Source organism: Sus scrofa, chromosome 14 (assembly GCF_054392235.1).
Source record: "Sus scrofa isolate SSC_HxYL_T2T_F1_AM1 chromosome 14, Sscrofa_HxYL_maternal_Yorkshire_Landrace_v2.0, whole genome shotgun sequence".
NCBI lineage: Eukaryota > Metazoa > Chordata > Mammalia > Artiodactyla > Suidae > Sus > Sus scrofa.
In genome coordinates this window covers 70669840-70682805 of record NC_139396.1, presented here as the reverse complement: position 1 = coordinate 70682805, position 12966 = coordinate 70669840, and the positions used below count along the sequence as shown (strand labels likewise).

General features: G+C 44.1%; 1 protein-coding gene across 26 annotated transcripts in view; it reads right to left on the bottom strand.

Moving 5' to 3' along the window:
* The window catches only part of SPECC1L (sperm antigen with calponin homology and coiled-coil domains 1 like), a 131326-nt gene that overhangs the window by 69233 nt on the left and 49127 nt on the right, over window positions 1-12966 (bottom strand). For 20 of the 26 annotated variants that reach the window (XR_014826002.1, XM_084993897.1, XM_084993903.1 and 17 more), the window contains 2 exons: window positions 2806-2879; window positions 1046-1221 (listed from right to left, as the gene is read on the bottom strand). Coding sequence is in view for 19 of the 26 variants with exons in the window: in XM_084993897.1 (XP_084850023.1) it covers window positions 1046-1221; window positions 2806-2879 (250 nt within the window). In the remaining 7 variants the exon portion in view is untranslated. Of the gene's footprint in view, window positions 1-565; window positions 1222-1372; window positions 1443-2566; window positions 4378-7491; window positions 8530-9215; window positions 11869-12966 lie in introns of those variants that run through there. The other 6 variants (XR_014826003.1, XR_014826004.1, XR_014826010.1 and 3 more) reach the window with 6 other exon arrangements.

Sequence of the window (12966 nt, the reverse complement as noted above, 5' to 3'; positions counted from 1 at the left end):
GCCTACACCACAGCCACAGCCACGCCAGATCCTAGCCACATCTGCGACCTACAACACGGCTCAAGGCAATGCCAGATTCCTAACCCACTGAGTGAGGCTAGGGATTGAACCTGCATCGTCATGGATCCTAGTCGGGTTCATTACCACTGAGCCACAATAGGAACTCCCAAGAGTAATCAGATTCTTAGTAATAACCTCAAATTCTACTTACACTTAATAAAAATCTCAAACACTACTTTCCCTCCCCTCACAGACAGAATCTCAATGAGGAACTCAGAGCAAGTCATCAAATGCTTTTTTAGAGGGTTTCCAAAGATCTCTAAGTTACAAGCATAAAATAGGCGATGGGGAGAAAACGCCCTACAGTATTCTCTAACAACATAGCTTATGGACACTCACCATGGCCCTGAGCACCCAAATGGGTTAAGGATCTGGTGCTGCCGTGAGCTGTGGTGTAGGTCGCAGGCGTGGCTCTGAATCCCACGTAGCCGTAGGTGTGGTGTAGGCCAGCAGCTGTAGCTCCAATTTGACCCCTAAACTGGGAACTTCCATATGTCATGGGTACAGCCCTAAAAAGCATCTAGGCAAGTCTCACTTCAGCCTTCAACAACATTGTGACACAAGCAATACTGTCTCCACTTTAGAAAACTAAGGGCCTAACCAAGATATCAGGGCCAGTAAAGGCAGAGCTGCACTCAGACCAAGGCTATCTGCCTCCATGGCTACATCCCCAGTCGGGAGCAGAAGCTAAGGAGTAACAGATCGGGAATGGGGCACAGATGAGGGAGAGGGCCATAGCAGACCACTGGGGCCCCTCCAGGGTTGCTGACCATGGACACTGACAACAACTCTGAAAGACCACAGAGACCGCACTATTTTGCAGGTGTCATAAAATGAGGCCAGAGCAAGTGGGTAACTCCCACTAGACCCAAATTCAGTCACATCCGTGTCAACTCCACATTCTTTCCACAATACACATCATAAAACCGCAGCTCAAGTGCTCCCTATTGAAAAATAAGCACACGACTGCTTTCTCAAAACATACTTGCGTGACTTTATTTCCTCCAATTCTTTTGTTAGTTTCTCATTTTTTTCTTGTGCCTCATGTAACCGGCGCTTCAGATCACCAATCTCCTCTTGGGCTTCAGATTTAATGTCATTTGCTATGACCACTGCAGTCTGGAGATCAGCCTGAAACTGCCGCCATTCCGCTGACTCTTCCTGTATTAAAAAACTAAATTTTTATTTCCAAAAGAGAGCAATAAAGACTTATTCTAAAATAATAAAATGTGTTCATGACTAGACTGCTATAATGCACTGTCTCAAACAATGATTAATTTCTTTTAAACCCCAGAGAACTGCTATTACCTCCTTTTTTTTTTTTTTTTTTTTTTTTTTGCCTCTTCTAGGGCTGCTTCCCGCAGCATATGGAGGTTCCCAGGCTACGGGTCGAATCAGAGCTGTAGCCACCGGCCTATACCACAGCCAAAGCAATGTTGGATCTAAGCTGCATCTGCGACCTACACCACAGCTCATGGCAACGCCGGATCCTTAACCCACTGAGCGAGGCCAGGGATCGAACCTGCTACCTCATGGTTCCTAGTCGGTTTCGTTAACCACTGCGCCACAACGAGAACTCCTGCTATTACCTATATCTAACAGATAACAGAGTTATTACTAGTGAATGTGTTCTTGGGGCGGAAGCATTTCCAGCTGATCTGCTTCTCAAGGGACCACATACCCAGGGTGTTTGAGAACTATTACTGATGAAAATGTCAAGCCTCCCTTCCTCATGCAAGTTTCAAAGTTAGCCTTATAAAAAGAAACACATGACCCAAAATTTGAAGCACTTTACTTCTGAAAAGTTCAAGGTGGGTAAGTGGTGTGTGAACCATACTGAAAGATTTTGCAGTGAGAAACTATAAATATCCTGACATCAAAAACTAACAAGAAAAAAAATCAAAAGTAAAGGAAAAGGAAGAGGAAGCTGAAGAAAAACACTAAATCTGGGCAGACAGAAATCATACAAAGAGAGGAGCTGAGGGTTGCATGGTCTGCAGCCCCACCCCCCAGCTGTGGGGATGTGGGCATGGCTGAGAGCCCCCCACCCAAGGTGCCGCTTCTGGAGCCACAGCAGGCTGAGCAGCTGAGGCAGGACTCAAACTGTGGCACCAGCTCGCCCCCCTCCCCAACATCGAGCATCAGTGCCATTGGCTGATCAAATCCCCAAAAGCCAGAAAACTCGTAAGAAAGCAGCTTAGTCTGGGACACTAGTCAAGCCCTAATAAACTTTCTTTCCAAAATACAATACTTGCTTCCTAAATTCATCTTTTAAAATTACCACTCACTGGGAGTTCCTGTTGTGGCTCAGTGATTAATGAACACAACTAGTATCCATGAGGATGTGGGTTCAATTGCTGGCCTTGCTCAGTGGATTAAGGATCCGGCATTGTAGTGTATGTCACAGACATGGCTCAGATCCCAAGTTGCTGTTGCTGTGGTGTAGGCCGGCGGCTACAGCTCTGATTGGACCCCAAGCCCGGGAACCTCCACATGCCATGGGGACAAAAATAAAATTAAATAAAATTACCACTCATAAATTACCAGTACATTCTTCTCTCCAGAAACTAGCACCAGTCCCAGCCTGAAGATATGGGCTTTCTGCACTAAGCCCAGTGGGATCAGTGTTATAACTGTATCTGAGGCTCATGATGAGGGAGAGTGTGGTCAATGACTCCTGGGTGCTCAGCTTTCAGAAAACTATGCTTTCTGATGAGATGACATGTGAAGATTTATTCAGCCTACCCGAAGTCTCCTGTGGAGTGTCTTGATTTCTCTTTCCATGTCATGTTTTTGGTCCTGGAGTTTTTTAACCGTATCTGAAAAGATCATAAAAGTTTAAATATTTATTCTTAAAAGTGCATTTGAAAAGAGTTTAACATAAAGGGAAGATGCACTTAAACATGACATTCAAGAAGTTGTCCTGCCTAAAGACTTCTATTTTTAATACACAACTTAAAAAGGAAAAAGGAATGTTCAATCCAAGTATAAACAATATTACTTTGTAAGGAAAATATGAATTTAAATCACAACTTCTGGATTACTTCCTTCCAGCGTCTTAATTCTGAAAAAAAGCATTAAGTAAAACCAATTGTTAGACACACATACACATTGCTGGCTCATAACCAATCCAAACAACACTGACTGCAATTAAAACATGAGTTTTTAATCAAAAGTGTTCTTAATCTAGAGGGTTTATACAAATATAACTTACTTTACACACTGGAATAAATTCCAGAAAGGTGGTGAATCAGTAAAATTTTTACAAACTTAATTAATTATGTCATAACTCAGGGGAGGTGCTACTTTATTCCCTGGAAAGTCTTTTTACAAGATAAAGAATTAAATAAATCAAACTCCTCAAATTATATCTTGCATCATTTGAATTTCCTTCAATTTCATGCACTGTGAACATCTGATAAGCATCACTAATACACAGAGGCCCGTACTAAAGAGTGGGGATGCAGAGATGAAGGCACAGCCAAGGCCTGTCCTCTGGGATCCAGAAATGTACAACTAAGTCACATTCTATCTGGAGGTTCTGCTCAAAAATCTCTGCTTAGGGGAAATGCCTTGGGAGGGCACCATCCTGGTGACTGCCACCCAGTACCTCTATTGCAGCTGGTTACCTCAATCACTGTCTCTTAGTTACATACCAGAAAAGGCCCTTACATGAGGTGACACTCTTAACTTCAGCCATGCCCCCTCTCCAGCAGAGCCCCGACCTTTCCATGTTCCAACTCTGCCCTATACAGCCTGGTCGCTGTTGCTACCAACATCTTTACACATCTATCTCTCCCCAGAGACTGAGAACACCCCAAAGCCAGGAGCCATGGGGTGAGGTCAAAGCCCCAGCACCTGGCACCTGGCTGGCCTGCAGAATGGAGTTAAGTGTCTAAATACGCAAGCCAATGGAAGCAGAGAGAGAAAGCAATACTAAACTCAGAAACTAGGATCAGGTGTTTTCATATTCCACTGACAGAACTTAACTGTTTATTTTCAGGAACATGGAACTATGGACACTGGTGTTTCTGGGTAGGCATTCCCCTGTTCCCTCACTCAGCACTGGAAACCCCGGCAGAGCAACCACCCATGTGCAACAATGCACGAAACCAAAACGTTTAGGCTGACACCTCTTACCTCCTAGTCGAGACCCTGATGGCTTTTCTTAGGCTGCTCTGTGTCCTCCTCCTCTCAGTTCCCTGAGGAACCTGCTCTGCTGAAACAGCCGAACCTTTCATTCAATGTTGATAAATTTGTATTCTGACTTTTTTTGTCTTTTTAGGGCCGCACCTATGGCACATGGAGGTTCCCAGGCTAGGGGTCGAGTGGGAGCCACAGCTGCTGGCCTACACCACAGCCACAGCAACGTCAGATCCAAGCCGCATTTGTGACCTACACCACAGCTCACAGCAACACTGGATCCTTAACCCACCGAGTGAGGCCAGGGATCGAACCCACATCTTCATGGATACTTGTGGGGTTTGTTAACCACTGAGTCACAATGGGAACTCCTGTTCTGACATTTTTTTTTTTTTTTGGGGGGGGGGGGGGCATTTTCTTGGGCCGCTCCTGCAGCATGTGGAGGTTCCCAGGCTAGAGGTCCAATCGGAGCTGTAGCCGTCAGCCTACACCAGAGCCACAGAAACGCCAGATACAAGCCACGTCTTCGATCTACACCACAGCTCACTGCAACGCTGGATCCTTAACCCACTGAGCAAGGCCCGGGATCGAACCCGTAGCCTCATGGTTCCTAGTCGGATTCGTTAACCACTGCGCCACAACGGGAACTCCTGTGCTGACATTTTAAAATGGCATAGATTCACTTTGGTAACAATATAAAGCCTAGAATATTTTTTAACAATTATATGTGTTATATAATAAATACACAATGTTGTTTTTGTTTTTGTCTTTTTGCCTTTTCTAGGGCCGCTCCCATAGCATATGGAGGTTGCCAGGCTAGGGATTTAATCAGAGCTATAGCCGCCGGCCTACGCCAGGGGCACAGCAACACAGGATCCAAGCCACTTCTGCAAACTAGAGACCTACACCACAGCTCACAGCAATGCCAGATTCTTAACCCACTGAGCAAGGCCAGGGATCAAACCCACAACCTCATGGTTACTACTCGGATTCGTTAACCACTGTGCCACAACGGGAACTCTCAATGTTTTCTAAAGTTGGGTAAAAAAATAAATGAGATAAAACATGAGTGAAAAAACTGGCTGTTTTTGGTAGCTAGTAGCCGATTTCCTCCCATTCATCACCCCAAACTTTTTCAACAAAGTCAGGGCTACAAAATAAAAAAAGATAATTAATTACTTTTACCCAGTAATTCAACAAACTCCTCATAAGTACCTACTTTGTATCATACGTTTTTTTGGCAAGGTGCTGGAGACACAAGGGAAAAGGAAAAAAGGTACAATCTCTATCTACCCTTTTAGACACAGAAAAGACGATGTTTTCACATGCAGAAGACTAAATGTTAAAAGTCTGTCCCTCTACAAGCTGCTTCAAACCTCATTTAACCTGGAAACTAAGGGTCAAACAGGCCATCCAATTTGGTGGAGAGCAAAGTAGACACCCAGGAGAGTGGTGACCCCTCATCCTGACCTGTATCTGCAGAGGTGAGGGTGACTCTGGAACCAGTAAGGACCCACCTGATGCGTAGATGAAATCAGGTGCTGCTGATATTACCAAAGACAAGAAATAAGGACAGAAGCTAAAATATTTCTGCTGTAGAAAACACTAGGTGTTACACCTTTCATTTACACTGTATTTGTATAATTTTTTTTTTTTTTTTTTTGGTCTTTTTAGGGCTGCACCTGTGGCATATGGAGGTTCCCAGACCAGGGGTCCAATCGGAGCTACTGATGCCGGCCTACACCACAGCCACAGCAATGCCAGATCTGAGCCACTGAGCAGGGACAGGGATAGAACCCACAACCTTATGGTTCCTAGTTGAATTCGTTTCCGTGGCGTAAAAATATTTTAGTTTATTGTTATGGGTTTTTTTTTTTTAGGGCTGAACTGCAGAATCAAACTGCGTCTGCGACCTACACTATAGCTCACGGCAACACCAGATCCTTAACCCACTAAGTGAGGTCGGGGATTGAACCCGCAACCTCATGGTTCCTAGTTGGACTTGTTTCCACTGCACCATGACGGGAACTCCAAAAAACATTTTATAATTAAAATAGGTAAGCAAACGAAAAATGTGTAATTTCTCCTCCTCTGTTGAAAATCATTTACATTTTCTTTTGATCACAAAGGACATACCTACCTACCTTTAGATAACTTACATGAGACAATGACAGCAAATCTAAACAGCCACTCTAAACATCTGGGGTCTTGAGTCCCTGGTGACATGAGAAGCCACTGGTCATCTTAGACTGACCATAAAATCCAAAATTTCATTTACTTCTTTTGATCTTACCCTTTCTCTTTACCGACCTCCACATTCACGGCTCCTCAACTAGTCCACGAAGAGTGTCTACACCTGGCATTGGGTATTTATCGTCATCATGTCTTCTTTTGAACAGAAGGGAAGCTGGCAACCAGTGGAAATATTCAGGCCGAATGAAGTGTACTACAAGTATCTCCGGGGAATTTGATTTAAACTTTACAAATCATGCCTGTATCTTCACTTTGTAACATAAAGCATTAAAAGCAACAACGGGCTTTTCCTCTGTGGAAACAAAGGCATCTGTGCTCCAGTTCTTACCACAAAGATGCTTAGCAAAACCGCTGCTGTGCCCAGTGATCAGTCACAAGAGGATGAGGGTGGCTTGGCCATCAACTCCAGGGCCCCAAAATAGAGCTTCCCTCCCAAAGTTCTTCTAGTGTAAGAGACACTGCCACCTACTGTCTTCAACTCAGAAGCAACATTATATTCAAAGGACAGAAGAACTACTGTTAACCTCACTTTTTAATTATAAATTATAACTCAATTTTACAATGCTATTTTTATTCTAGAAATCTAGTATACTCCTCTTCTCACTGTTATTGGTTTAACTTTGCTCAGAACAATTCTGGGCCCTGCCCTGCCCATTTAACAACGGGGTTCATAACTTCTCACCACCAAGACCTACCATTACTAGTAAATTCAGAACCATCAACCAGGCTACAATGGCCAGGATCAACCTGCACTCCTTGGGGTGAAAGTCATGAAAGGTCCCTGGCAACCTCTCCTGCCCTCCAGATAGAGAGCTTAGCACTCAGCCAGGCTCCTGCATCTGGCCAAGCACCTCCAACTGCTGTCAGACACAATCCTTAGAGGAAGAGAAAGAATCGGAGGAACTTACCAGTTAAAGCTCTGTATCTCAGGGGCAGGGATCAAAGCAGGAGGTGCATCCAGCTGCCAGGCCACAGCTTTACCCCCAAACCTGAATTCCTGACTTTCAAATGAACCATTTACTGCTTTCACTTGTCTTTATTTTTTTTATTTTACACTTTTTCACCCCCCCAAAGTGAATATAACTCCCCCCCCCCGATTCTAAAAGCAATGCATGCTCACGATAAAAAGTCTGGAGAACAGAATAATGACAAAAATAAGATTACCCAGCATTAGCATTTGGCATATTTCATTCCAGACTTCATCTAAGAAAAATAAATTATCCTCTTCATACTGCTTCACAAGACTTTCCACTAAGCAGTAGACACAGGATGATTTTCTCCAGAAATACAGACCTGCAGCACCATTCTGATGGCCATATTAGTACCCCATCAACTGTATACACCATGATTTGCCTCAGCAATTGCCTACTAAGTCACAGCCAAAATAAACAATGAGGGTCTTTACACAGCTGTTCAGGTTAATTGAAGACACATCTCTAGAAGCAGAAGTGATGAAGGACCACATGAAACTATCAATAGGATCTAAGTCAATCCATTAGAAGGTTCTAGCTCAAGAACACACAATTTTTTTTTGAGACGTCACCAAGTTAGAGAGTTTATGATTTAGAACACACTGAAATTGGTATTTCTTATGAGAACAACATCATGCCTGGCTACCATTTAACCCATTTATAGTTTGAACAACAGAGGTAGTCCACCTGGCTCGTCCTCCACATAACTTGCTTTATTTCAGGTATAGCAAGTCCCGGTGCCTATTTCACTCTTTTCAAAGGAGAAAGGGTAGCCATGGGAAGGAGGCACTATGCACACTGGCTGTTAACTAGATCAAAACTGGTGAAATTCAGGTATTTTTCAAGTTTTGACGGTAACCAGCCACTATTCTTTGTGTGTGTGTGTGTGCGCTTTTTAGGGCTGCACCCTTGGCATATGGAGGTTCCCAGGCTGGGAATTGGAGCCACAGCTGCCAGCTTACGCCAGAGTCACAGCAATTCGGAATCTAAGCTGCGTCTGTGACCTACACCACAGCTCAAGGCAACACTAGATCCTTAACCCACTGAGCAAGGCCAGGGATTGAACCTACAACCTCAAGGTTCCTAGCCAGATTCATTTCCACTGCGCCACAACAGGAACTCCCACACTGCCCTTCTTACTTATAAAGGACAAAGATGATTATATCAGTGATACCCACAATGCTTCTCAACACCTGTGAAGTCACTGCTCTATCCACAGACCTCTCCCCCATAGCACAGCCGGCTAACGGCTTTGCTGATGAAACATGCCTGCAGGGAGGCCCCCCCTCTGGACACACAAGAGGGAATGGGTGGCTTCAACTGAGGTGACAGGTAGGGGTGGGTGTGTGTGTGTGTGTCCATTTCAATGCTGGACCAAACCGCTTTTCCCAATGTGTGGTCTTTAAGATAATGAGGCAGTCTGAAGTTATTGCAGGCATGGTATGAAAGTTGTGCCTCACTTAGAAAAGAGCTGAGTCCAGGAGCAGCCTGGGGGCAAACACACCAGAGCCGGCACCCTCCCCGGAGTGGATGGTACCCAGCTCAGCATTCCTTTACACCGCAGCCTAAAACTGCTGCTGCTTCCAGGCCCCACTATCTCTGATGTGGAGGTCTAGGTCCCGCATCCCCACAACTTTGCTGGGCACATCATTACTCAGAGCTTCAGCAGATGTTTCTGTACTGATTGACTTCTCCATATCCAATTCCATCTGCTCTACTCAAAGTATTCCAGAAATTACTCACAACTGTTTATCTGCTGAAAGGAGAACCCTTCCCCTATTTTCTATCTTTGCTCTAGGCTTCTTATAATTTTTATCTCTCCTGACATGTCACTAGGACTTTGGGAGGAAAAGGAAGAATGTATGACCTCAGGCCATTATCTTGAACTGAAAGCCTTAATAGCACTTAGTTTTTACATCAGACCTTCTCCACTTAGACATCAAGTCCAAGAACTGCCGAGAAGTACTGCAAGCCAGGTCTAGGCAGTACAGCACCGATGTTCTCTAGGAAGCTGCCTGGACTCCAGGTATGCAACGCCTCGTGGGGGCTGTCCCACAGGTCACTGCTGTGTTACTCATTTTCTCCATCTTTTCTCTCTCTGCCCTTCAGACTGGATAATGTCTCCTGACTTCTCTTCAAGTTCACTGGGTTTTCTACATCTCTAATTTCTTGTTTAAATGATTCAGTAACTTTTGTTGTTGTTGTTGTTGTTGTTGTTGTTGTTGCTATTTCTTGGGCCACTCCCGCGGCATATGGAGGTTCCCAGGCTAGGGGTCGAATTGGAGCTGGAGCCACCAGCCTACGCCAGAGCCACAGCTACTCGGGATCCGAGCCGAGCCTGCAACCTACACCACAGCTCACGGCAACGCCGGATCGTTAACCCACTGAGCAAGGGCAGGGACCGAACCCACAACCTCATGGTTCCTAGTCGGATTCATTAACCACTGCGCCACGACGGGAACTCCTAAATGATTCAGTAACTTTTTATATTAGCTGTTTAATTTCTAAATTCCTGAAAAACCTACTAAGTTCTGTTTAGGGTTTTTATTTCTCTGCTAAGATTTGCTATCTATTCATCATTATGAGTGTATTTTCCTCTGCGTCCAATAGCTGTTTTAAAATTCTGTCACCTAATACCAAATGCAGAATCATCTGGGGGTAAATGAGGAGTGATTGCTAATGGGTACAGGATTTCTTTTGGGGGGCGATTAAAGAAAAAAAAAAAAAAAGTACTAAAACTGACTACGGTGATGGTTTCATTCCTTGGAAGAAAATCTCAGTTTCCCAGTTAACAGCACTCCCTGCCATCAAGGCCCCTATGCCAAGGGCTGCCTTAGCAATGACCCCAAGTGCTAGAATTCTCTAGGAAAAAATTAACTCCTATCAGACCATGGAGCTATAACAGCAGATTATAATGCATGAAACTTGTCTGGATACCGCTTCCTATAAAAAAAAATAACAAAAAAAAACCACTAGGAGTTCCCGTCGTGGCACAGTGGTTAACGAATCCGACAAGGAACCATGAGGTTGCAGGTTCGATCCCTGGCCTTGCTCAGTGGGTTAAGGATCTGGCATTGCCGTGAGTGGTGGTGTAGGTCAAAGACGTGGCTCGGATCCCGCGTGGCTGTGGCTCTGGTGTAGGCCGGTGGCTACAGCTCCAATTCGACCCCTAGCCTGGGAACCTCCATACACCGCGGGAGCAGCCCAAGAAATGGCAAAAAGATGAGGAAAAAAAAAGAAAAAAGAAAAACAAATATAAAGGACACTGTGGGGACAGCTGGGAAAATCTGCATATGGGGGGGTTTAGATGATGCTAAGAAATGACTGATTTTACTAGATATGGCAATAATGAAGTTAGAGGAGAATGTTTGGGAAGTGCATGCTGAAATACCAGGAGTTAAGTGTCATGAGGTCCATAGCTCACTACCAACTGGTCCAGTTAAACACACATGTACAGAAGGTGGATACTGCAAAACGTTAACAACTGAGGTCCAGGCAGCAGGTGCTAACTGCCATGCTACTCTTGTGGGATCTCTGTGAACTGCCACTTTTTATTTCAAAAAACTGGGGAGCACTACATGGCTAAAAAAAATTATTAAGGATTTTCAGCCATTTTATAATTAAAATCCACATGATGTTACTGTAATTTTTATTTTGGCAATGGTTTGGAAAAGTTTTTCCCAGGAATCCTTATCATCTAACATATATCTAGCTATTACCCTAATTACCACAAGGTGTCACACTTGCCGCATTCAAATCAAGGCGTGTAAGGGAAAAGGCTATCAGCAGTACTAAACGAAAAAAAATACACTGAACTTTTAAGTTAATCTGAAAAACTTTAGAATCGTTTATATTCAGTTAGTAAAATTAGATAAATCTCTCAGTTCAGAGACAATGAAATACAAACTAGATATTAACATTACACTAAAATGTTTTTTTGTTCATGTGGTTTTTTTTGTGGCCGTACCCATGGCATGTGGAAGTTCCCAAGCCATGAACTGAATCCATGCTGCAGCTGTAACCTACGCTGCAGCCATAGCAACACCAGATCCTTTAACCCACTGCCCTGGACTGGGAATTAAACCCACGTCTCCACAGCAACCTAAGCCACTTCAGTTGGATTCTTAACTGACTGCGCCACAGAAAGAACTCCAAACTAAAAGTCTTTTTTAAACTTTAGATGAAGGGGAGTTCCTGTCATGGCACAGCAGAAATGACTCCAACTAGGAACCATGAGGTTTCGGGTTCGATCCCTGGCCTAGATGCAAACTACTGCATCTGGAGTGGATAAGCAATGAGATCCTGCTGTGTATCTAGTCACTTATGATGGAACATGATGGAGGATAACGTGAGAAAAAGAATGTATATAGGAGTTCCCATCGTGGCTCAGTGGTTAATGAATCCGACCAGGAACCATGAGGTTTCGGGTTCAATCCCTGGCCTCACTCAGTGGGTTAAGGATCCGGCGTTGCCGAGAGCTGTGGTGTAGGTCTCAGACGCAGCTCGGATCTCACGTTGCTGTGGCTCTGGCGTAAGCTGGCGGCTACAGCTCCGATTGGACCCCTAGCCTAGGAACCTCCGTATGCCGTGGGGGTGGCCCTAGAAAAGACCAAAAAAAAAAAAAAAAAATGTATATATACATGTATGACTGGGTCACTTTGCTGTACAGTAGAAATTGACTGAACACTGTAAACCAACTATAATGGAAAAAAATACAGCATTTAAAAATAATTTTAGGGAGTTCCCGTCGTGGCTCAGTGGTTAACGACTCCAACTAGAAACCATGAGGTTGCAGGTTCAATCTCTGGCCTTGCTCAGTGGGTTATGGATCCAGCATTGCCATGAGCTGTGGTGCAGGTCGCAAATGCAGCTCAGATCCCATGTTGCTGTGGCTCTGGCATAAGCTGGCAGCTACAGCTCCGATTGGACCCCTAGCCTGGGAACCTCCATATGGCGCAGGAGCGGCCCAAGAAAATGGCAAAAAGACAAAAAATCAAAATAAATAAATAATAAAAACAATTAAAAAAAAAAAACTTTAGATGAAACAGTTCACCCCTATGTCTCTAAGAAATACAGTCCCACAATCCACTACTTCAGTAGCCAGATACCTTGGAATATTTTGAATAACCCTGGGGTGAATCTATAGATGCTGGGCTAATTATCTAGCCAGAACTCAGAACCTCCACTAGACATGGTCAGGGCTCCTGCAAGTGACTGTCTCCTGGAAATAGTTCGAACCTTTCATCTGCATCCACAGCACATGGGATCTGGCTGCATGCCGTATGCGCCTATCAACCCTCTGTCAAGGTAGAATAAACTGTTAGCACTCAAAGGAGCAGTATCATGAACCACAAGTTTGAAAAGCTGTTACCACAGCAACCAAAAAGTTTACCCCCATTCTCCCTGTCCCCTCCAGGCTATCATATTAAAGCACATTACAATATAAAATCTGTTAACATTTGAGAACTCTACATAACTGTATTATGTAGAAATAATTTCAAACTTACAAAAAGATGCACGAAATAATACCAAGGAATAT